This window comes from Spodoptera frugiperda, chromosome 12, assembly GCF_023101765.2.
Source record: "Spodoptera frugiperda isolate SF20-4 chromosome 12, AGI-APGP_CSIRO_Sfru_2.0, whole genome shotgun sequence".
In the NCBI taxonomy this organism is placed as follows: domain Eukaryota; kingdom Metazoa; phylum Arthropoda; class Insecta; order Lepidoptera; family Noctuidae; genus Spodoptera; species Spodoptera frugiperda.
The window spans coordinates 3,919,431-3,944,677 of record NC_064223.1 but is presented as its reverse complement, the minus strand read 5'-3'; the positions used below and the strand labels follow the sequence as shown (position 1 = coordinate 3,944,677).

General features: G+C 35.4%; 1 protein-coding gene across 7 annotated transcripts in view; it reads left to right on the top strand.

The window, feature by feature from the left end:
* LOC118262332 (GTPase-activating Rap/Ran-GAP domain-like protein 3) overlaps positions 1-25,247 on the top strand; it is a 228,910-nt gene that overhangs the window by 123,140 nt on the left and 80,523 nt on the right. For 3 of the 7 annotated variants that reach the window (XM_050697224.1, XM_050697223.1, XM_050697226.1), the window contains exon 1: positions 9,818-10,781. The exons of 2 other annotated variants lie outside the window; for them this stretch is intronic. In XM_050697224.1, coding sequence (XP_050553181.1) covers positions 10,615-10,781 — 167 coding nt within the window. In that variant the 5' untranslated portion in view covers positions 9,818-10,614. Of the gene's footprint in view, positions 1-9,815; positions 10,782-25,247 lie in introns of those variants that run through there. 2 more of the 7 variants (XM_050697222.1, XM_035573591.2) reach the window with 2 other exon arrangements.

The following is a 25,247-nucleotide window of genomic DNA, read 5'->3' as shown; positions in this document are numbered from 1 at the left end:
GAAATTGATATGAAAACATAACATTTTCTCTGTTATTCTGCGAATGGGGTAGGCAGAAGTGTAGGTACCAATTAAGAATACACCCACTTTTCGTCTTTGTATTAGTCTTATTATAATAGATTTACTTTTAACCAAAAATCTACAATACGAAGAACTTGAAAAACTCAACTTGACTTTTTTAAGAAAAAAAAGGGGTGGTTAAGTAAAGTTCAAACAGTTATGTCTCTATCAGGCTACATATTATGAAACATGGAACAGTCCTTATTACACTATCACACACACATCATATTAATTACCTTTCTCGTCAGTAAGTCCAACACATATATTACGACAAAAACCACAAAAGAATTAATTATAACTTTCCTTAGAAGCACAAATTATATTTACAAGCTTCCAAAAATTATTCAATTAATAAAATCACACAGAAAGATCGTGCCCACACAACTTCACGTCGACTAATAGTCTTCGTAATTAAATTTGTAATTTTATGAAGTTTCTTACATATACATAAGTGAACAGTTTTCTATAAATATTTGCTTCGTGTTCCCGAAGCCGCCAGTTAGAGGAAGACCCACGCACGTTAATTACTCTACAAACGTTTGCTTGCACGAGAGAAATGTTGCGTGCCAAGTATATAGTCCGACGTAACTGGTTTAGTCTAGAAATGCAGGTATTCAAATAATTTTTAGAGACCTTTACCTACTCATTTATTTCGAAATAAATTTAAAATTTTTCATCTAGTGTTGAAAAATGTTTGCTGATTAACCCCAATCGCGAACTTTTGCGATATCACTTATGACTCTCTATGATTCTATAGTCATATCACATGCAGATACATTATCGCTCGCTGTTATTGCAGCGGTAAGTCCCCTCTTTGAGGAGTGGCTAGAGAGGCGTCACGGCGTCCTCACCTACCGCCTGACGCAGGTGCTTACCGGACACGGAAGTTTCGGTAGGTACCTGTTTCGGATTCGGCGGGAGGAAACGCCCGGGTGTCGTCATTGCGAGGACCACCCGGAGGACACAGTGGAGCATACAGTAGCGGTGTGCCCTGCATGGGCTGAGCACCGCCGTGTCCTTAGGGATGTGATCGGCGACGGTGACCTCTCGCGTCCGGCCCTGGTTCAGGCCATGGTGCGGAGCGAGGGGGAATGGGATGCCGTCTCCTCCTTCTGCGAAGCAGTCATGCTAGCTAAGGAGGAGGCGGAGCGCGTGAGGGAACGATCCTCCTCACGCCCCAGCCGCCGCAGAAGACACTCCGGGCGTCGGGGATCGCGTGACGATCTCCGGCCACCGTAAGTGCGGGTCTGCGGACGACGAGCAAGGGTAGCTCGCCGCCCGAACAAAACCAGACCCGTGCGTACGGCGCGTCGCGTTCCGCGCGCGCCTCAAAGAGCCATCAGACCACCATAGATGGGGCCCAGTAGGGCTGATGCCCGATCCGGAGCTGCGGACAACGTAAAAGGTTACCGGGCTCCGGCTCAAAGCAGGAGAAGGAACGGGGTGGTTTTTAGTCAGTAAGAGTCTGACACTCCCTCTCGCCTCACCCAAGGCAGGAGAAGTCATTGGATGATTTTCCCCCTCAAAAAAAAAAAAAAAAAAAAGATACATTATCGCTTATAAGGCATTATATGGTTATTTATATTTTAAAGGTTGTAAAGATCCCGATTATCATTTTTTTACTTCTTGTATAAACAGCCATATATCCTTAACTCCAATTTCAAATGCAACCAGCAACGTGTATCACAGCACGTTATTAATGTACTTGTTTAGCACATATTGTTGTTGCCTAATCGATTTACTGCCGGCATTCCGTTGGGCCACTCTGCTAATTGCGCCCGAACATCATATTAGCGTGTTACACATATATGGCGGTAATTACTAGAGATGGAAGCTTAAAAGGCAAATGTGTTGTGTTGACCTTCTGTTAATCTTGATTTGGTTGCGGATTTTGGGAACTTTGAGAGTAAATAGACAAAGTATAAATCAACTCTGTTATTGAATGAAGATATTTTAATGATTAATGGAGACTGAATATTAGTTATTTATTCTTTGCTAGCAAATTGCTAATGGAAGTTCATTTGTCATGGCTATTAATGAATTTATTTTAACTGCGAAGGAGTGGAATTCTTTGCCGGAGTCTGTGTTACCTGATGGGCCCGAGTGAATAGGTTGCTTATGGCAGACGTGCTCCATCGTAGACCGCATCATCACTAACTATCAGACGAGATAGCCGCCAAACGTCGACCCATCAAATATATGTACATATAAAAAAATATGAAGATATAAAAAACAATACAACAAAACATGCAAAGATTTCTCATATTGCGATGTCCTATCTACTATGCATACATACATTTTGTTGTTTATGTTGTGTCAAAGCAAAGTTCCATTACTCGTTCTTTTTGCGGGAAAAGGATTTTGATTATGTGTCGAGTATGTTTGCGGGCAACAACATATCAATCTGAAATTATGCCGAATGCCGTCGAGCAGGAAATGGAAATCAAAGTGTTGCCGGCAGCCGTCATCTCGCCACATATTTACTGTTTGTATTATACTATTTATCAGGGTAAAATAAGCAGAAAAATAAGAGTAAAATAAGAGAATTTTGTTAGGAAATGTCGATTTCAGTAAGTCATTTTAAATAATGAAGTTATCATTTGGAATTAATTAATAGGGTAGGTGACTTATTTTTATTGAAATGTCCGCCTTGTAGATTATATATTAAAATACGTCCCTTCTAGGTACGTAGAATTGACGTATTTGCTCCCACTCCTAAACTTTGATGTTATTTTGATTTTATCTAAGTATTGTTGTCTTATATGATGAAATAAAAACTCTTGTCTAATATTTTTAATTATCTAACTAACTATCTAAATAGGGATAATGATATCCCTATTAAGTGGTTAAGTAGTCGCAAGAAGAACAACTAATCCTTCCGAGATGTATTACATAGTATGAAACTCTTTAACACGTTTCAGAAGTCGTCTCTCCGACACTGCGCTAACCGTATCGATACTAGATTGTAATGCGAAGCCTTTTAACATTAGCTTATTGGATTTTGAAATCGCAAGACCTAACTAGGATTTGCGCATAGCACTACTCGTAATAGTGCACTCGATTGGAACAACTTATGTGATCATCGGAACGGACGAATTGGAAGTTGATTATAAATAAATTGAGGTTAAAATACTCTTTTTCCCTGACTGTATTCCACAAAAGATGATAGGGAATTAGGTACCATTCACACCACACCCAACCGAATTCAAACTACTTAAAATTACTTTACTTATCCAGATGTAAGAACCTTGTATATACTATATCAATGGTTGAAAGGCTAATTGGTCGTATCATATTATATCATATTATTGGTCATATAATAATTTAGTAATTTCGTATCATACATATACGAAATTACTAAATTATTCCCCATCGAATGATGTATGTAACTCAATATCGCAAAAAAATCTCTTCGATCAATTAGCTTCTCAACCGTCCATATGAATACCGTACCTATTTTGATTTCTTTGTTTTGAACAAAAACCATAATGTTATTATACAGCATGTTAAACTCATATCAAATTTCTTAAAATTACCAAAATCCAAGTTTAGATTACATTTTCCGTTTATGAAAGCATTTATTAGGGTTCCTTTTGGGTTTATAGACAAGCCAACCTTTATGAAACATGAAGCGAATATTGTAGAGTTCTCGTGCCGAATCACAAATATTTATATTAGGTTTAAAGAAAGGTATTTATTACCTGACTAATTATCTAGACCCAAATTTTTGGTGAGGGCTCATTCCTAGTCTAAACCTAACCTATTTTCGATTAGTATATTTTGTCTTTACAAGAGATACGTTGTAGATTGTAGGTGAAGAAGAAATTTGCGTCTATTTAGCTATTAGATGACTCTTTCTTCTTTCTTAAATAGCTCTAAGTATGTTTTTCTAACATCAAATCAAATTTTGATAACATCAAAGCAGACGAGTGGTATACCTACATGCTTATTCTAACCTAAATGCATTGTCTTCTCAACACACACCGTCAAAACCCATCGTATCGTTACTGACGTTGACATTATTCCTACATTTTTCTCTTACATCGCGACCCTGATCGACTTATTCTGTCCCGGAAATGTGCCCTCGAGAATGCCATGTTTGGCCCCGTGGAGGGAGACGAAATCACGAAATAGTTTCATTTTCCTGTAGTTTAAGGGTGTAACTGCGTAGTACGTGTCCAACCAACCATGTCGAATTATATTCGCCTCTGGAAAATGTAGCATTTCCTCTATAATGCTATCTGTTGGAGAGAGAAATCTTTAGACGGTTTTTAGAGCTGCGGAAAAAGTGTTTGCATATTGTGATCTGATCTGAAGATGTACATGAATGAAACTGGATATTATGTTTTATTATCTCTGCCTAGCCCAATGGGTGACAGTCGTGATTATGTAAGTATATACTTATGAAGTCGCAAGTTTCTGCTAAAATATAGTGTGACTCAATCTTGGCAATTGCACTTTGCCTTTCTTATAATACTATAATAATTCCCATTGGGGCTTTGAATATTTAATTCGAATTACTTAAACCTGTCAGCTTAAACTAACTACAGTTTAATCCAAGCGCATTTCCCTCATAATCTGATTCTGTTCTTCTGATATCTCTTTAATTACTACACTAAGTAAGCCGATCATTATTAAAAGAATTGCTTGAACTGTGAGATGAACTTACTTATAAATCGGTATTTTATTGAATTCTTACACAATCCCGTGGTTTCGATCTCGTAATAAACTAAAAACTTTAATCTAAAAACCATTCATTGTTTTGGCTGTGTCTACCTACTGATAGTTCAGAAGTACCTAAGTAATACTTCATTATAGGGGTAGTAATTAGCGTTAATAACTCAGGTTTTCGGTATTGAATAAACAAACAAACACGAAACGTGTAGACAAAGGTTGAACAAGTTAATCTAGAGCCCTCGATAAATCTATACATATAATAAAATCGTAGAAAAGTGCTGTCTGTACATTGAAAATAAAAATAAAAAAAATAGCAGGGGTTATTGTTATGTCGATGTCGAACCCAAAAATGTAATTAACTTTTTTTTTGTCTGTTTGTCTGTTTGTCTGTTTGTCTGTTCGTCTGTGCGCGATAATCTCAGAAACGGCTGATCCGAGTTGGATGCGGTTTTTACGAATATATTGTGGGATGCTTAAATTTACATTTAGTGTTTGTTTCATGTCAATCGGTTCATAAATAAAAAAGTTATGTCAAATTAAAGAATCACGTCGAACATTCTATGCTTATGCCATTAATCTCTGCAACTATTTGACGGATTTGGTTGAAATTTGGTACAGATATAGTTTAGAACCTTAGAAAGGACATAGATATATTTTTATTTCAAAAATCAAAAAATAAAAATAAGAAATAAATTATTTATAAATAATTCTATGGTGATCGTTACACGACTTCGGTTCATGTTATTGTTTTAATTCATCGAAAAAAAGTAAATAAATAGTAAAAAGGTATGAAAAAAATAATATCAATATAATAAAACATTTAGTACAAAGAAAATGCTCTAACGGAGTATAGATAATTCTATGTCGATCGTTACACGACTTCGGTTCATATTATTGTTTTAATTCATCGAAAAAAGTAAATAAATAGTAAAAAGGTATGAAAAAATAATATCAATATAATTAAACTTTTAGTACAAAGAAAATGCCCGAACGGAGTATAAATAAATAATCCAAGTTGTCTTTATCCTCGATAGATGGCGTTGGGATCGAAATAGATCGCGCTATGGTTTCGTTACATTCATTTGGTTGGGTATCGGCCGAGCGCTTCGGTACTATCGTAGAAAAAGTGTATTATCAGTCGTATGATTATTTGTCTGTAGTGGTCCTGCTGTTTCGTATATTCTAAATTGGTTTCATTGTATTTGTCAATTAATAAGTTTATTTGTTGGGTTTTCCTGGTTTTCTGGTTAAACTATTTAACGTAGGTTTAGTTTGATATCGATTATTAGTAGTTACTGTAGTTAGTTTTTTTAATAAAATTGTAAGTCTAATTTATAAATTAATTAGATTAGATTTAAGTCGTTTCTTTTAAATTATTTAGTTTAAGCTTGATTATTATAGCATAGAGGATAGGTTGTAATATAGTTTCTTTTTTAATTGTTATAAATTCGTAATTCGTAGCTTTCTTTAGTTTTAAGTTAGTTTAAGTCCGTTTTTAATCATAGCTAATTTCAAAGACAAAAGTAACCACTCTCCAGTTTGTAAATAGAATCACTGACCAAACTAGCCATCCGGAAATTGCGGTTTCATAACAAATGCACAGTGGTGACGTAACTGCAGGAATTGTTTATTGATATAATGACGTCACGCGATGGATGGCCCCCGATTTTGGCGACGGTTTCGCGCATAAAACGTTCGTTGACTCGACCCGGCGACCGAGTGCCAGTGTCAACATCTGCATCGAATAGTTCCACTTTTTAACTTATTATGTTACTTAGAAACTACTTATGTATGAATATTATGTGTATTTAAATTATTACGTATGACGTTTGAGGTGTTGAAACCAATTACAGGGATGTGCAATTTTCAATACATTATCTCACACAAAAAAAAATAACTAAATTGCCTTTTACAAATACAATATAGAAACACATAGCAACTACTGTTTAATTGAAATACAAATTTGAGAATTGCTCTGTGTCAACCGTGCAGATTCAAGATGCCTGTGTGTGTTAAGCAAAATCCCATTGACGATTGGATAAGGACTATTAAAATTTTTATTACACATACTATTTTAAAGTCTCTACAATAAGTACGCCAATTTTAACTCCTTCGGGGAGTTATTGCACGTGATATTAGTAATTGCGGCTCTAGATACCAGTACCAGTGGGTAATCTGCAGCTAACAATGTTTTCATAACAAGTCCACAGGTGTTCCATTTATCCCTATAACGGGCTGTTAGTTGTGTGCTACGACACCCTGGGGAGAGGACGCGATTCTAATCGTAATAGGATCCTATGACCTCCAGTTAAGCGTTGTGTACTGCATAGAGAATGTATTTGTGCCTTGTGCTAAACCAATGTCTTGCTGTAGACTATTTTTGATCTTATGAGATAAAGTTTAAGGTTTTAAATTTTGCAACGCCTTTTATCCCCGAAGGGGTAGGTTGAGGTGCATATTACGGCACATAATGCCACAATGTACACCAATTTTTCCCCATTTGTGTTATAAGTCCCGTATAATAGAGGTGTGCTTATTACCATACACTGGGCACAATTCCAAATTTCGTGCTACTACTGAGAAATTTTCGAAAAACCAAAAAATATCCAATAATACTTTGCCCCACTCGGGAATCGAACCCGAGACTCCTTGTCCGGCAGTCGGACATTTTTGTTTTGATAATAATATTGTAATTTTTTAAAAGGGTTAGTAACTGTACCTTTTTGCATGATGTGGCCTCCTATAATTGAGGAAGCACATAGTTTTAATATTGGTTGTATTGTTATTCGTGTTTTCAATGTGTATTCCTTGTTGGAGACCCTTAAATAAATAAATAAATAAATAAATTATATAGGATATCTACTTTCTTCAAGATATCTTCAAGATTTTCGAAAATGGAACTTCCCCATTGTAAAATTCTGATTGAATTGAATTCATCGCAGCAGCATCTACATTACAGGACTGTACCTCTAAACAACACAATGAAATAACACATAATATAAAACGACCAAAAAGCTCAGTGTCTCCTCAAACAGTCTCATTAGTTAGACCTTGGGATCCTCCTTAAGCCATCACAAATCTGTCAGCCGCAGCACTGCTCCTATTTTCTTCCTTTATATAACATTTGAAGGCACGTGTTTTTGTTCTTATCAACACACGACTTTTGTAAAGAATTGTATAGGTAGGTACATTCGTACCTATATTATGTTGTGTATAAGTCAAGAACACACCTTAGTTGGTATATCCTCTATTATGATTTTATCTGTTGATAGTGACTTTATACACGCTATTTTACCTGTAGATGTTTCGGGAATTCTTCGTGGCAATTGTACGAAGGATAAATTCTTTAGGAAACTAACTGTCATACTTAGAGTCATTTAAAGATTACTTAAACTATTCCTTAATAACGATTTTGTACCGAAAACGATTGCTAAGTAACTATTAACAACTCTGAGTACGGCAGTAAATGCAATGCAATTAATTACTCTTTTAAAAATAGTAATTCGTAACATATTTTACAAAAACATTATTGATTTACAAAGATTTTTCTTAAGGTCTTACCCCGTGTTAATTCAACAATAAGACACGCCGACCAATAACTAAACCTTTACACGTGTTCCAATAGAAAACAAAACGCTATTAATGTCACTTACAAGCACGCTTAGTATAGAAAACTGTTACCACTGCTAGTTCCTTTGAAATTGTTCGCAGACACTCAATGGAGTTCCAAGCACGTTTTTAATTTCAAACGGCTCAAACTTCACAATTACCAAGGTACTTGGTGTACACACCAGCACTTAAAGCTACCCCAAACTAAAAATACCTTCGATGGAATTCCAACTTTAAAGTTTCATGTAATAAAGGTGGGAATTCTTTAAAGGAATTTGTCGGTTTTGGATACCTTGACGTGCTAGTTTTTTCTACTTCTATCTGTCTAGAAAAGTGTTTTACATACTTTATGAGCTTCTTTTAAATTGATGTTTACCACGTTTTTAAAAGAAATGTGATGTAATTAATATTCAATTTGGTTTTATTTAGTATTCTAAGATAGTTACCGAATATGTATAGGTTGTTGTTTTTTTTTTTTCTAAATACATAATACGCAATGAGCAAGTTATTTTTGTTAATACATTTATATCTACGCTTAATTCCTGTTAGAGGGACCATTGCTTTATCTCAGTAAGACTAACTTGAGATTCTTCAAATACTTCAAATACATAACATTCTCACCATGTACCAATTACCTGATTTATTTTTGTTTAACGTTTTAAATTGATCATATTACTATGTAAGAAGGGCCATTGACCCCTTACAATCTTATATCTATAATATGATCGCACCTTTCTGTTATACGTTATTGTCTCGTATCCTATATCTAAATATAATCTAGTTACACGGGTCATGGGAGCTTTTTTAGATATATGCCTCGTAAATCATACGATATGTTGTCATGTCTAAGTACATATAGGTATTCCTTCGAGGGATTGACAGATTTATATACTGTATTAGACATATTTATAAAAGTAACAAGTCTACGGTTACCTCAATCTTACTCTTTTTCCTTGCTTTCTGCTGATATTTCTCTTATCCCTAAATTGTGGTCGGTTCTGAGTATCACCCTGCGTATTACTTAAATATACCAAGAAGGCTTTCTATATTTAAACGATAATAATTACTCAAGTTATCAATAATCAAAACAATGTAACCCATCCTTCCTGTTGATTGACTTTCCCAGAATAAGTACCTACTAGGGCCCCATACTCAACATCACAAAGAATATTTGACAGTTATCACATCTCACATCATATTACAAAAGATACATGATACACAAAACCTTTGAAATTCCTCGAATAAACCTCTGTTTATGCGAAGTATTCACTATCGTAAGTAATTACAGACGAGATTAAATTTTACGCGTTTGACGACGGCACTTATGAAACCCGTCATGATATATGGCAGCAAAACTTTACGCAAGTTTGGGTGACAACGGCGCGTCAAAGTCGAGGGAGCCCTATATTATATCGCAAGTAGTCGCAAGTTGTGAGCACACGGCAGGCCGTGGCAGGCGGTCCGAAGTTGGTCGCGTAGACACCGCTACGGGCCGTAGTACAGCGCCGAGCGCTCGCTCAGTCGGCGAGAAGCGGTCCACGCGACACGTCACCGCCCCCAGCGGCCGCTCACACCTCGCTCGGCGGGAAACTTCTAAAAACAATCCGATTACTTTTCAATCCTAAAACCGATTCCATCACCGTCGTCGCGGTTATTAAAAAGTTTACCACAAGTTTTGATGCTTTTTTGCCTCGCTACCGATAAATCTGGGCCTACCTCGCGTGATGTAACTTCTGCGACTTTGCCCTATTTACTAATACGATTGTTTCTTCGCGTAAGCCATACTTATCGCCCACCCTCCGACACAATCATGGTAAACTCCGTGATTAACTCTGTTCGTGAAGTGTCACATCACTAACTCTCACGACCCCGACAAAGTTTAATTGTTCGAGTGAATATTTCATTCGCAGTGTTCTCGGTGGCGTCCGTCCGTTATAAGATCAAAAAGAAACTTTACACGCTAAATTAAATCAAAAAATGAACTTGCAGTTGAAAAGTTTGTGTTGAATATTGTATCAGACAGCATACCGTAAAACTTTGAGTGGATAGTTGGTGAGATGCAATTTTAATGCACAAAGAAGTTGCACATACGTTGTCATATAATTGAACGAGTAATATTCGTGTGGTCTCGAACTGCGCCATAACTCGTGGTTACAGCTGAGCTATAAAAACATCGTGAGGTATCGAGGTTAGTTGTGAGACAGACCTTGGAGGTTTTATGTGTTAAGTGTTGAGGAGGGTTAAGGCTGGGCGGGGTAGCAGACACGGATGGTGTGCGATGGTGGCGCCATGTTGTGCCTGGAGTCGCTGATGGCGCGGTGGCGCGAGCGCAGCGCCAGGGAGGGGGAGAGGCGCGCGCGCTCGCGCAGCCTCTGCTCCTCGGGGGCGGATGGCAGCCTGCTGCAACTTCTGCATAGGAGGGCCAGCAGCGCTATGTAAGTCACTAGAACTTATTTTGTTTAGATATTCGGGCATCACAGAATGCTTTGAACGTGTTATTAGCATCGGCATTTATATTTTTGAAATCGTTCAAAAATCAATCCAATCACAATCAAGATACATTGATTTGAAATATCGTGTGACATCGCGATTTACTGCATTTTATACACGTTTGCCTCGTGACGTAACAACCTCCGACTCCTAAACCTAACTCCCTTTAAGTACAAACTCCCTTTAATTTAGGTATAAAGGGAGTTAGGTTTGAGTATAACCTTATATGACAAAATAAAACGTATCTAACATTTTGTCATTATCTAACTGACGAAGTAATTAGATGTTTTATTTTCTTACTCTGTCTACTGTCTCTACCCTATTCCAAGTTCCTTAGGTCGAACATTTTAATCCTGTATAGTAAGATCTTTCAAACAATCCATTCGACGTATCTATAGACTTGTCCTCATCCATCTATCCCAATTGAAAGTCAGACACTTTTTAATACAACACACTATAGTTTATTTATTTCATGTATTGGATTTTTATTCTACTGTAATTACATACGTGCCTATCCATTTATAGTTTATTCAATATTTTAATTATAGCTATTGGTGTTCCTGTATAAATAAATTAATAAATAAATAAGCATAGCTCTATTATGTTCATTTATTTTCATTAAACAACTAATAGGTGTGTACTGTGGTGTCATTTATTACAGCTAGTACAATTTTCCTGTTGACAATATTAGTCTTTATTATTATTTACTTAATTGCTTTATTTTGTTTTTACAGAGTTATAATAGAATATTATTAGTCTAGTAAAATGTTTTGTTTAATTAAATGTTTATACTTTTAGTTTATTCTGTATTTATACTTCAATGTAACACAGTTTCCATTAGGTACATCAGCAAAGTATTAAAAAATCTATGTACATTTCAAAGTAAAGTTACTGTTAATGGATTATTTCAATATTACTTTTAACTAGAAATACTAACAGGTTTCAAATAATCCCTCAATGCATAACAGCAATCCCATTACAACAACAAAATTAACCATTTCAAAAAATAAAAAAAAATATTCACTTTTTCCAACAATATGTGATTAAATTACCCCTTTTATCGTAAGACATGCTGATTCAATACGCTCCAACATTTCCTGCTCCCCTGGTGCTGGTGAGCACTGACCCCGTCGCGTGACGTCACTCGAGGAAAACGTATGACCAAATAAATCACGAGCAATTAATCTTGAACACATTCAGATTATGGATGTGTGCCATTTTCTCTGAATAGGTGCAAATAAAACTCACTCTAGGAATGTATAGTGTGGGACAAGTGTGGTGTAACGCAAATTTGTAGGACTCATGTAGGACTGGTTTAGGTAAAAATAATAATATGTTTATAGTAAGTAAGTTTACATTTAGTATAATATGTTCGGCTATCGTTGTGCCGATAGTCGTGTCGGCCAACGGTTTAATACCCAACAGCCTCGACAACCACCTTAGAAGGCTGGGGTTGGGCGGATGGATCAAGGGCCTGATGCAGAAGGCAGTACTCCTCGAAACGGCACGTATTGTGAGGAGGTTTCTGTCTTTGGAGCCCTAACCACCGGTAGCTTGGACCATGCTCCCGCTACTGGTCGGCTCCTATTTTTATATTTTTAAATGTTATTTTGTTTTTTATTTTTATAAGTAATGTTTAAAAATATAATTTTAGAGTGTTTTAAATAAATATATGGAAATATCAAGTATAATATGTAATACCTAAATTAGATGACTATTTAGTATAAGATAAATAGCTACGCCCTAACAGGATATTGTACTGTATCTTTGTAGATTGTGCAATAAATAAATAAACATGTTGTTGAAGGCAACAATTGGTTTCATTAAGTAGATAGAACCTAGAGATCAAATGACCACTGCGCAAAAATAGACATTTTAAACTAGGATAATTTTAAGATATAGGCATTCCATTCCGTAGAGTATAGTCTATACTTCTATGAAATATTTGACTCGACAAAAAAGCATTGACATGCCTAGGCAAGTACTTTTAAAGATATTAATCTTGAAAATAAAGATATTGATAAATTAAACAGCATTATCACATGAAGCAATCAAATTCATTTGGTCACAACCCTCAAATCGAGTGATGGAAATGGAAAATCATCATGAAAGAGGTTGACGCCCTCTTTACGCAATGACAACTCCGTTTCTATTCACCCCATTATAGGAATTATAACAAAGAATGAAAGAAAAACAGAGTAATCCGGTTCGTGGACGGAAAGTGTATTACAAGATTGTCAGTAAGTACACAGTTACACACTACACATCTAGCTTAACAGAACCAGTATAAACTGACCCACGAAAGTGCGAAAACTTCATACAAAGTGAGACCATGATTAACTGGAATTGTATAACTCGATGTGTCGTGTACATTTTGTCCCTTGTGTGTCCTTGGAAGGCGTTAGAATGGGATCATCAATGCTATTGTGAACCTTAATGGTTATGTCTTCCTGTTACTCCATGGCTTATGGCTAGATGTCATTCAATAACAATAAGTATTGATAAACCAATTGCTCAGGCTCTGGATTTTTCTCTTGCAAAGGTTAGACAATTTCTATGATTATATCAGAATGGTTAGGAACCTTGGTATTTGATTGAGAGAAGTGTTTCGTTTTCCAGATTGGACAAATTGTTATTCTTAGTTTTAGCTCTAAATGTTTCAGTATATGATTTTGCACATTCCTCACACCTTATTTATCACTAGCTGATGAACGCAGTTATGTTCGCATGGATTAAGGACTTTGAGACTTCATTTTCTAAAGTAAAACTAGGTAAAAATAAACCTAAGTTACTCCTTAGTACATCAGCTACCAGCCAATAAAATTACAGCTACCAGTCAAAATGGATACAGCCATGTAAGAGATTAGTTGGAACAAACAGACAAATAGACTTGAATTTTTTGGAATATGAATCGTATGTGTTCTATATGCATGCAAAGCGGGTATTTTATTCAATATTACAAACAGACACTTCAATTTTATTTATTAGTCGAGATTAGATTTAAACTGACTGATCAGTATCAGTTAAAGGACGTTGTATAATATTTCAAAATTCAATAATTTATATTAAAAATGAATAATTACCAAAACAAATTAACCCTATCACTCCTAAAAAAAAATAACATTTTAGTAACTTATCTACTCATCAGTGAATAATAATAGCTTTCAAAATGTTGGAATTTGCTGTCTAGAGCTGTAATTAACGGCTCACCCCGCTAAATATAGCCCCCAAGTCCAAATAATTTGTAACTATAAATCTTTGTTGGCTACACCGCTTTTACTTTTCAACGAAATATTTATTTTTCCACTGTTTTCTTTGGGCTATTTTTAGCCTTAAGTTTTTCAATTTACATATTCTTAGGTGTAACCTACACGAAGTTTGGATATTGTTAGGCGTGTGTTTCTAACAAAACTTGATTAAAAGTGGTTGTATATTCTAAATTCATAAACTTATACTAAAAAATTACTTATCAAAGTCAAAGTCAAATCGGTTATTCCAATTAAACCAGAAATGGGTATCTACTTTTGAAATATCAACTAATAAAGAAATAAATAATAGTCACTGTTTACTGACGGATAAATTTCAGCCAGTAAAGCTAGGTGCTCGTTCCATAGTGTAGTTATTCTAAAAGTACTTTAATGGAACATGACACATATTTTTATTATAGTTATTTTACATCGTCTTTAATGATTTGACTTATGCAATAAGAATTGAGTAGCTAAGTAGTAATAAACGAGTCTTCAATAAAAGCCTTGTTATTACAAGAATAAAGATCTTTTTGAAATATCCATACAGAACTAGTTGATTGCAAATCTATCGGCCTGTCTGTGCTTCTATAAACCGCAACAGCTCAAAAAGAATATTCCCTACCCAACAACCAAAACAAATTGCTACACACAAAACAAACAACTCGAGAAGCAGACAATCCCCGTTGATTGGGAGGGAGAAATAATATCTGAACATATATAATTTGCTTATCTTCAACAATTTGTGACTGCGTGGGGCCAACTAAGGGAAATAGGTTACTGGGGTGCCGACTGCCGCCTGCTGGGAGCGCTGGCTGACTGAAATGCACTTTGTATCGGCTACTTTGGCACTGCTTCGCTTTTAACACAACACTGAGTAGTATGTACACATTATGTACACAGTACGGTACATATACTTTCTTCTCCTCTAATAATATCTTCTGATTCATTTCGTTGCGGGATCCAAGACAGTCATTTATGTCCGTGAGACGCACTGGACTTCAGTGTTCCGGTGTTTTCATGGTTGTATCTACTGTAGATCCTGGCTTACAGGAATTGCAGCGGTTTGGGAGGTTGTGGTGGGCTTGGGTTATTTAAACGAAGTACGGCACATACTGCATCTTTGTGCGCTTTTTATTTTCAGAAAACGTAACTGCGACTTTATTTTTGCCGCTGTCAGAAAATTTTGGTGAAAACAAGTTTTCGTAGAAAACGTAGTAGGTAGTAGAACGGGTGGAACGTGGAACAAACTGTCGCGTGTAACGTGTGCTGGTGAATTTGTTAAAATTGAAATAGAAATACTTTTATTTGAAAAGTTTTGTTTGATAGCAGAAAAATATTTTTGATGCCTGAACCACTGTACGTATCTTTTGCGTGTATACTTTTACTTATTACTACAGGTTTTTTATGGTATAAGCCGGTAAACGAGCAGACGTATCACACGATGGTAAGCAATCGGTGCGCTCATGGACACCCGGAACACCAGGGCTGTTACAAGTGCGTTGCTGGCCTTTTAGGCCTGAAGAATTTAAAGATTGTTGGGGAATCGGGGATTGGGGGTAATTGGACCTCTGGTAACCTCACTTACACGATGAAACACAACGCAAGCGTTGTATCACGTCGATTTTCTAGGAGGCCGTAGTATCACTGCGATCGACCCGGTCCATTCGTGCTGAAGCATGGCTCTTCCACAGTTAGAATGTTAAGCATGAACTACGTATCTAATAGATAACTATTATTAGTTTATACCTTTAATATTTCTATATTCGGATTATCGTGGCGTAAATAGAAGTCATAACTGATATTTTATATACTTAAATACAGCTCTACCTTTTATTACCAACTGTGAATGGTGTGATGTAACATAAACAGTAATCTAACTTGTATAAATAAATAAGTTATTTTTATCAGGAAGTGGAAACCCATAAGAAGTCATAAAAGTTATTTGTTTACAATTTACACGTCGATAGGAGGCCATTAATATTATTTAGAACTTTCTGAGCATAGGTGATGTGTTTACGCTGCGGTTGTTTACAAAAAATATGTTTATCCGACCATTAGGGCGGGTGCAGGTCAAAACAAGCTTATTCGATTATTCTTGTCACATAATTTATTTATGAACTTTTTGATTGTTGAATAAATATTGTGTATTATTAATTTTGAAGTCTATAAATAGATGTGTGTGTCTTAAGGAGTACATACATATAATGATATGAATGGATTAGTTGCTGAATAAAAAATCTCCAGTGCGAGATTTCGGATAGTGCAAATTATGATTACTGGTATTTTTCGGTTTTTAGATGTATAAGATCACTAGACTAGACAAGACCATCTCGAAAAACTTTACAAAACTGACCGATATAACAATAATGGCAACTTAGTACCCAAAAAACTAAATAAATATAAACTCATTTTACAACCAACAAACCCGAAACAGCAAAATGAATAAATGAACACGCGAATCTATTCCTATGGGGAAGGAAACAACATAATATTATTGATAGCTGTGTGGCCCAGTTTGTGGCTTCAAATTGGGTCATCTTGACAAAGAGATGGTCAATGAGATGCATCCCCGCTTTCAGTGTGAACGAAACAAGGACCCTATTGCGAGATTGATAGCCAGTATCGAACTTGCGATGAAGCTATAGATAATAGATAACAGCTCCAAACGTTTCATAGAGCAAAGGTATTGAAGAAAACCAAGCGATTTGTTTATTAGCCTCAGTTACACTACTTACTAAAAAATTGTAGGCAGGTATAGAAAATTGTGCTCGGTATATAGCATTAGACTCAATTCTTATTATATAGGAACTGAAAAAGTGTATGCTACATTGTACATACATTTGCACCTCGTCTCACGTTTTAGCTTATATTTTCAAATACATATAAATCTCAAAATACTCCTTTGAACCAAAAATAAAAGCAAATGATACAGAAACTCACTCGAGCGATGCACCATAAAAGTTATCGGGCCGATACTCACTGTTCTCATAATATATAGGAAGGAAACATTTCACTTATTCTTGCAGAGACACCAGCACATGAACCTATACCATTTCATCTTTCTACAATGCATTTTGGACTTTACTACAATTTGATAGAGTTGAAAATTTACAAAAGAGATTTCTATTTTATCCTTTTACCACCAAATAAAATGAAAATAGTTCGTACTAGTGTTTGTCTTGTTCCGAAGTCCACTGGGCGCCCACATCGGTACTTACCACTATTTGTTGGTCGTCTTACGTAACCAGCTCCCGGATATTTTTAAACGATTTCAATTGTTAGCTTTTACCTAGTGTCTTTAATGTAGTTCAACTTGATTCAATTCAATTTACTAGCGGAATTGCTTTAAAAATGTGAATATAAAATCTCCGTGAATACTCATAAAAATTTACTCTTGAAAAGACTTAGAATTACGAATATGACATGACAAAAAGCTCTGGATATTTTGGGCTTTCGGCTTACTAAGTATCAAGCTTTTAAGTGTTATTTTTTTAATAAATATACTAATATTTATAATAATCAACCTAAAATTATTATTGGCAGCCATAGTTATCTAGTTCTACAATCAACAAACAAATGCATGTAATCTACTTTGTTTGGCCGCCATCCTCGTCTTGCGACAGGGTAAACACGCGGTTTATTGACCAAACCAGTAATTATAAGCTAAGGGTAGGGTCAGCCATAAAATCTGGCTACAACCTCACGATAAGGTCCCACAAAACTAGGTTTACAACAGCCTTCTGCTCTACTTTCTTTTTCACTTGTTATTCGGAGTTTCGTAATATTAACTGCCTCATTAGTCAGGGGTCGTTTATACCACTACCCAGAATAAGATCTCGGATTTTAATCAGTCGGATATAGAGGTTGTATAGTGAGTCAGTGGATAAAGAATATGTTTGACAATTAAAATAAATTAAATCGAAAATTAGACGCCGTTGTAGTAGGTTTAGTTTTGTTTACGTCTACGTAAAATAAAACATGTGAGATTGTGTTCAATATTTGTAAACTGCTAAATATAACAAGACTATAAAATTGCATTGGCTGTTTTAATAGAGCTAATACGTATATTGTTTTTTTTAAGGGGTATTTTATCTAATGTCTTCTCCCGTCTTGGGTGAAGCAAGAGTGTCTTATTACTGATTAAAAAACACCTCGTTCCTATTCTTGCTTTTCGAGCTGGAGCCCCGGTAAACCCGCTAGGTAGTCCGCAGCTCCGGGATACGTATATTATTGGAAGTCAAATACAACTAAAAGTAAAATACGTTTACCAGGATCATAATACCTCATATGGTTATCCTCCTCAGAACTAAGTTTGGGTGCCATAAAATCGTGTCTAAAAGAACTATTACTTCGACATTAAAGTGTTGGCATGTGAAGCAGATCCCATCTCAACTTCGACAATAAAACAGTTCTTGCATCTAACAGCCGTTTCTAAATGCTAATTCAAGCAAATTGTCCGAATATATTTCAATGCTAGCTCAGACTTTTATTAAGTTATTCAATATTTTCTATTTAGAATGGATATTTTATGTCTGACTGACTTTTTATTAAGTTTTCAGTACCAGTAAGCCCAATTGAACTTGAATTTGGTTTGGTTTTACAATGCTCTCTTGAAAATAATGATTTTTATTTAATAATGGTTTTATTCAATAATTAATAAATATATCAAAGAATGCAACTACTTCTCTCTAATAACGTCCCCTATTTAGCATTTTGTAAAATAAAATGTATACAATTGCTACTAGTTCTTGTCTTATTATCATAAGCTTATTGAAAACCCAAATAAATTAATTTAATATCTCATACAGTCTTTGAAATTCAGTTTCAATAAAATTAAACATTATTCGTAGCTCTGAAAATCTGAGAGATACGAAGCCTCGCTTTACATAAACTGTAATTTAAAATTACGAATTTCAGTGAAACCGTGCGAACATTTACATTATTTTCATGGAAGGATTTTCGCATGTGTTCCGGAAATTGTATCCCGTAAATACAGGTGCGGCGATTTCACGTACATTTTGTTTAACCTTTAGTAACTGAAATTAATTTTACAGGAATTTTAGATACCATATTTAAAAATGCCTTATATTTACCGAAATCTGAAAAAAGTTAATAATTTTAAGAAAAACTATTTAGTCGGAAAGTAGGTGACCTAGACAACACTATTAAATAACTGGCTTTAGATAAGTAAGTTTAGTAAAATAAAAACTTTTTCAAAAATCTTATATCATCAACCTGATTCTCCAACTTAACAACTAAAGCGTCTGCCAACGCAATTTCAACCGTAACAGCTATCTGAAAACGTCTAAAGGAAAGTAGAACTCGGTTATATTATTCTTGTAAAAAGTTAAGCTATAAATCTTTGTACAATGCGTACGTAGAGCTCATATTCGGTTGCTGTCAGAAGTTCAGACGTCGCGATAAAACAAAGTGGTCTGATAGTGGTTGTTATTGTGGATAGTATTCTTTTACGAATCATATATTTTAAGTTAAAAGTTTTAATTTAAAACCCAATTGCTTTCTGGCTGATGAGACTATAATTATTCAAGGAAAAATATAATCAAAAATTTATAAATTCTTTATAATACTTTAATGTATAAACAAACAATTCTTCATGTCTTGTACGAGGTTCAAAAGAAAGAGTATATTTATTGCAGAACATATTATAACATCTAATTCAATAAAATCAAAGACGATGGGACATATTGACCTATTTCTGGTCTCTAAGATAAATGCATTATATTGGAGGCATCGAAGTGTCGGCACGTATTATATTATTGATTCCAGTAATTACTCGCTGCTCTGCGAGTCCAAAACTGTTGCCCGCAAAACCGGGCCACGTCCGAATCGTGAACGTCTCGGTTTTATGATTGATAGCGACGAACAGCTTGAATTTTTAATTTAGGAATATTAATTTTATAGCATTAGGTTGTTAAGTTTCAATCTGCTCTTTTTCTTCGTTGAAAATGTATGAGGGAAGTTTATATCTTAAAGATAAGTAGGCATCGTATTAGTTTTAAAACAGAAAATTAAAAAAATATTTGTGTTAAAGATTTCGTAGCCCAAACGCTACGCTGCTACGGCGCTACGACTTGCTACGACGCGACTACGAAACTTACAAATATTGACTTTTTAACTTTTTTTCTTACAGCAAAGGCATACTTAAACATCCTATTTGCATTACAAATACTTACTTGAGGCCCATACATTTGCATTTTAAGTTAGTAACAAATTAATTTTCAGTAGCTCTTTGAACTAAATAGAATTTTCTTTTGACCACAGACGGTTCAACTTACTTCCTAACTGAATTTTTATTAATTATTCACGTTGAATTTTAAAATGTGTTTATCACAAAACTAATTACTTCGTGTAGATTGGTTTAATGATAATTTAACACGTGATACTGTTTTCAAAATTGGAGTGATTAGAGACCCTCGAAATGTGTTTCTTCGCGACCCAATTACGTAATGTAAATTAAATTACAGCTTACAAGAAAGGATTTATTATATCTTGTACCTTGTGCACGGTGTGTGGGAATTGTATTGACGTTGAATTAATTAAATACATAATTTGTTATATGTACCGTACTTATTTATATATGTGTAAAACAAAGTAAATACACTTATAAATGAAAGTAAAAAGATTATTTTACATCTATTAAAAAACTTAATAAACAAGAGAAGCGAAAGAATTTAGTCTAAATAAACAATAATAAAGGATGTATTTGTCTTTCCACAGAGTGATTAATAGTTTAGACGCGACAGCAGAACAGCGGACATTTAATTTGCTTAAACTTTGGCACGAATTAATTTGCGCTGTCATTGTTTTTATCGCTTGTGAAGCAATAAAGGCTTGGCTCGAAGTTAAAAGTTAGGTAGGGTCTGTTCTAAAGGATTTAACATAGCAACATTCTTCTTTTCTTGAAGAAGTGAGAAGAATATTGAATGACGCAGAACAAACAAAATATTTGCCATCAATGAAAATCAAAATACTTTTTCAAAATCCAAAACTAAAAGCATATCAGCCAATGAATATTTTAAACAATCCTATTTCAATATAACTGTCATCCGGATTGGAACGCATTAATCAAAATGTGCAGGGTATTATCGCATTAATCGTATTGCCAATCAACCACTTCTATTTCCAATAAACTGGTAATTATTAATTTGTTCGTAATAGGTACTATTGTTAACTTGCATGAGCACGTAATATCAGAGTGTAGGTCAATTTAATCATTGAAACTGGCGCAAAGTTCGAACAATCTGCACTTAGCAACTTCTACGTAATACGTCCTGGCAGCGAGTAATGGATTTAGGTAAACAATCCGCTACGAAAGTTAAACAGCATTGTATAGTGAATGTGTGTACGGTCTAATTCCACATTGAGTCTATAGACATTCGACTGTATTGTGAGATTAGAGAACACAATATTGTGTAAAACTGAGACATAATGTAGTGGACAAATGGGCAGGTTCTTTTTTAAATTTTGTATTGTGTAAAATTAATGGGAATTTGAGAGTCATGGCCCGATCGTTAATGAGATTTACCCATGAGAATATTTAAGAGTCTGTCTGCATATAGTCTGGCCCATAGAAACTACAAAAGTTAGGATGTTATGTAGGTATATTTACCTATTCTTTTCGATTTATTATTGACAACATTTTTAACAATCCGCCCACCCGCTGTCTCTTCCCACATCAATTAAATCCAAACCCCGCACACAGGAATCAGTGAAGTTTAAATAACGGTGGTCCTTTGAAGCCGGTTAATTACAACGAGCATTCGACAATGATGGCCGTAAGGCCGCTTACGCACTGCCTCCGTACCGGATCCGAGAGTACACAAAATAATAAATAATAGAGTATATTTTATATTTAATCCTAGTAGAATTTCGAAATTTAACGTGGTTTAGTGGGTTGTTATTATTGAACTGCATTTTAGAAGCGATGCAAACTTATGCATCGTCACACTTTTTATCCCCGAAGGGTAGGCACATTACGGCACGTAGCCGTCATGTAATGTACACACATTTCCACAATTTGTGTTATAAGTCCCATGTAATAGGGGGTGAGAGTTTTTCCTTTTCCGTGGGTAGCCTATTGCCATATACTGGGCACAATTCCAGACTCTGTGCTACTACTGAAAATTTTTCCACTCGTCCAACGAGGCAGTCGCTAATGAGAAATACTTAACAAATCAATGTATTACTATAATTAAATACGTCGTAGCTATGCCGGATCCGATCCGGACTTCTGGCAGTATGAAACAATCCTAAACTTGCTTTCAAGGAATCGTCCTCGATGAGCGTTCAGGCCTGGCGGACCGTGAAAAACCGGATTTGTCCTACTTAGAACTTGTTTGCTACTTATTTATGTTAGGCACAAGTGTTTGTGGATTCCTATTTATAAATAAACCTCTTTCAATGACCCTCCTATGCGTAGCGTTGAGGCGTATCGAGTGGTGATACATTGGATATAAGTTAGCTCACATAACGACATTGATTGAATGATTTCCTTGTAACAGGTCTCGGGTTATGAAATACATGTTAATATGAGATGTAGTGGGGATTATCCTTGAGCCATGTTTTCATGTTGTTGGGGTTTTAAGGATTAACACATTTTGTTTGTGTTTTCTGGTAAATTATAGACTAAAGAAGTTTACAGGTTTAGGAAACGAAATAAAACGTGGTATGTTATTATTTTTATTGTAACTTTCGTGAGACATACTAAATTAATTGTTAGGTTATCAGCTTACTCACGTTACTGTTTGACGAGGAACTCGACTAGTCTCAAGCCATGTCAGTCAGTGATAGTCGCGCTGCTGCTAGAGTAGCAGCGTGACTTTCACCGCGCCATGTACGGCAGAATGCTGCTCATGTATATGAGCCTCAACATTGGCTTGAAACTAGTCGAATTCTTCGTCAAACAGTTACATGAATTTATTTGTATGACATTTTCACATTTTATGATAATACTTTTACAAATACAATAATTACAACAATATTAAGCTACACGGAACACAAGTCCTTCTATCAATACAAATGTGTCATTAGCTATGTTCGAAAAATCAATATAAACATCTATTAAAAGATTAACATTAGAATAACCTGAGTAAAATTAACAGAACCCAAATAGATTCGTCCAATATTAGTACGTTTATATTTATAGAATCTAGCCAAAAATATTCATTAAAATTATATCACACGACCTTTCACTACACGCTTATACATATTTAGCTTAATCACTTACGTTACAGATATTTATAAATACTTACACACATACACATACATGCACACATATGTAAATACTCACGAACATTCAGACAGATGCTTTCTGTTCAGAATCTGACTAACTCTAACTGACAAATCTCATCCTCCCTATTCATTCATTTCGATGCTTCTCTATATATAACCGTGTTGCAATGAGGTCAAGGTCAAGATTGAGTTTGAGACTTATTTAAATTGATTTCAATACCTGCTTACTTTTTGGTTACCGCCACCAGAAAGCTGATACTTTTTATCAGACGTTTTCAACATAAACAGTAAAAGCTTTTAAAAAAACAAAGCTTTTATAACGATTGATAAATGGGATAGCCATAACAACCATTTTTGAACTACGCGAACCACGACAACGTACCCTTTTCATTCAAAACCCTGATAGCAAAAGATAAAAAGATAAAATAATTATAAATACTAACTATATAATATGTGCTATATTGGCATATCAATGCGATAAAAGTAATCAATCGTACTTCATTAATCCAGATGGCCACTTGAGTGTCATCAATTTGATCCAATAAATACCTCTCAATATTGCTTAATGATCCGATTCATTTTTGTGGTTGAATACCCTTTTATTTTTAGTTCTATTTGACCAGTTCACCATTTATTTGAACTCCGAGGGCAGTGTAGATCGTTCATCCGTCCGAAGACTAAACACTACACTTATACATAGGTATATATCTGCACAGAGAGGTATGAGGATGACATATAGGTCTCTATAGTGAAGTGCTATAACAGGCGTTGCACCACGGGAGGTCCGGAGTTGGTCTACTAAGAGGACTCGGTGCCTCCTTTAGGTGCAGATGGTGGCCACCGGGGAGGTTTTAGTGAGGTAAAAATCCCACACTCCCTAGTTTTTCCCCAAAAAGCTAGGCGCCTTTTGAAGGTTTCTCCCCGTCAACAAAAAAAAGGTATATTATATTTCACACGCTCGCTTACACCAGCTGCGGACTACCTAGCTGGTTTACCGGGTCTCCGGCTCGAAAAGCAGGAGTAGGAACGGGTTAGTTTTTAGTCAGTAAGAGTCTGACACTCCCTCTCGCCTCGCCCATGGCGAGAGAAGTCATTGGATGATTTTCCCCCTTCAAAAAACTTAGTAGGGCACTACCGATCTGCATAAATATACGGATAACTACAAAATCGATAATAATTTTAATCTACCAATGACCAGATAATACGAAAATTGATATTTATTACACCTGTATTTTGTTGCGGCTACCACCGAAATAACAAGACCTCAAATTAAAACCAATATCCAGTATAATGTTTCGTCGACCGCAAATTGCCTGAAGCTAATTCTATTTTCGATACTAGGCACTATAACAAAGTCTATTGAGTCTAGAATAACACTGAAGTTAATCTCAATTCTGCTAAAAATAACTCAACGGCGGTGAATGAGACTTCGCTGAATGAATGAGAATTCGTTTTAGTGGAATTAATTGTCTATCTATTTTCGTAGCGAACAATATTTTTAAGTGTAGTTTATCTATCTCAATTACATAGTATTCAAAAACATCAGTACAGTTGTACTTCGTCTATGAGTTTAAATATCATACACCTAAATCCAGGATTCCTACTTAAATATCAGGCACGTTTGTTCATTCCCTTTAGACAGTAGCCATCAATAATTTCGCTGCAGACCTAAAAACGGCGCAGTAAACCATTACATTAGCATCGCAAAAAATAGCTCCAACATTGAATTAAATCACGCCTCGGCGAATCGCGACGTGAATTTAAACTCCCCAAGCCGTGACACCGATACTTTTCAAGTCACCTCACACAATTTTTTCGCGCTCGACTTGGCGAAAAAGAATTACTTGCCGAAGACTCGGTTTTGTAACGGTATTTTAGAAAATACTTTTAGATTTTTCTGGTTCACCCGTA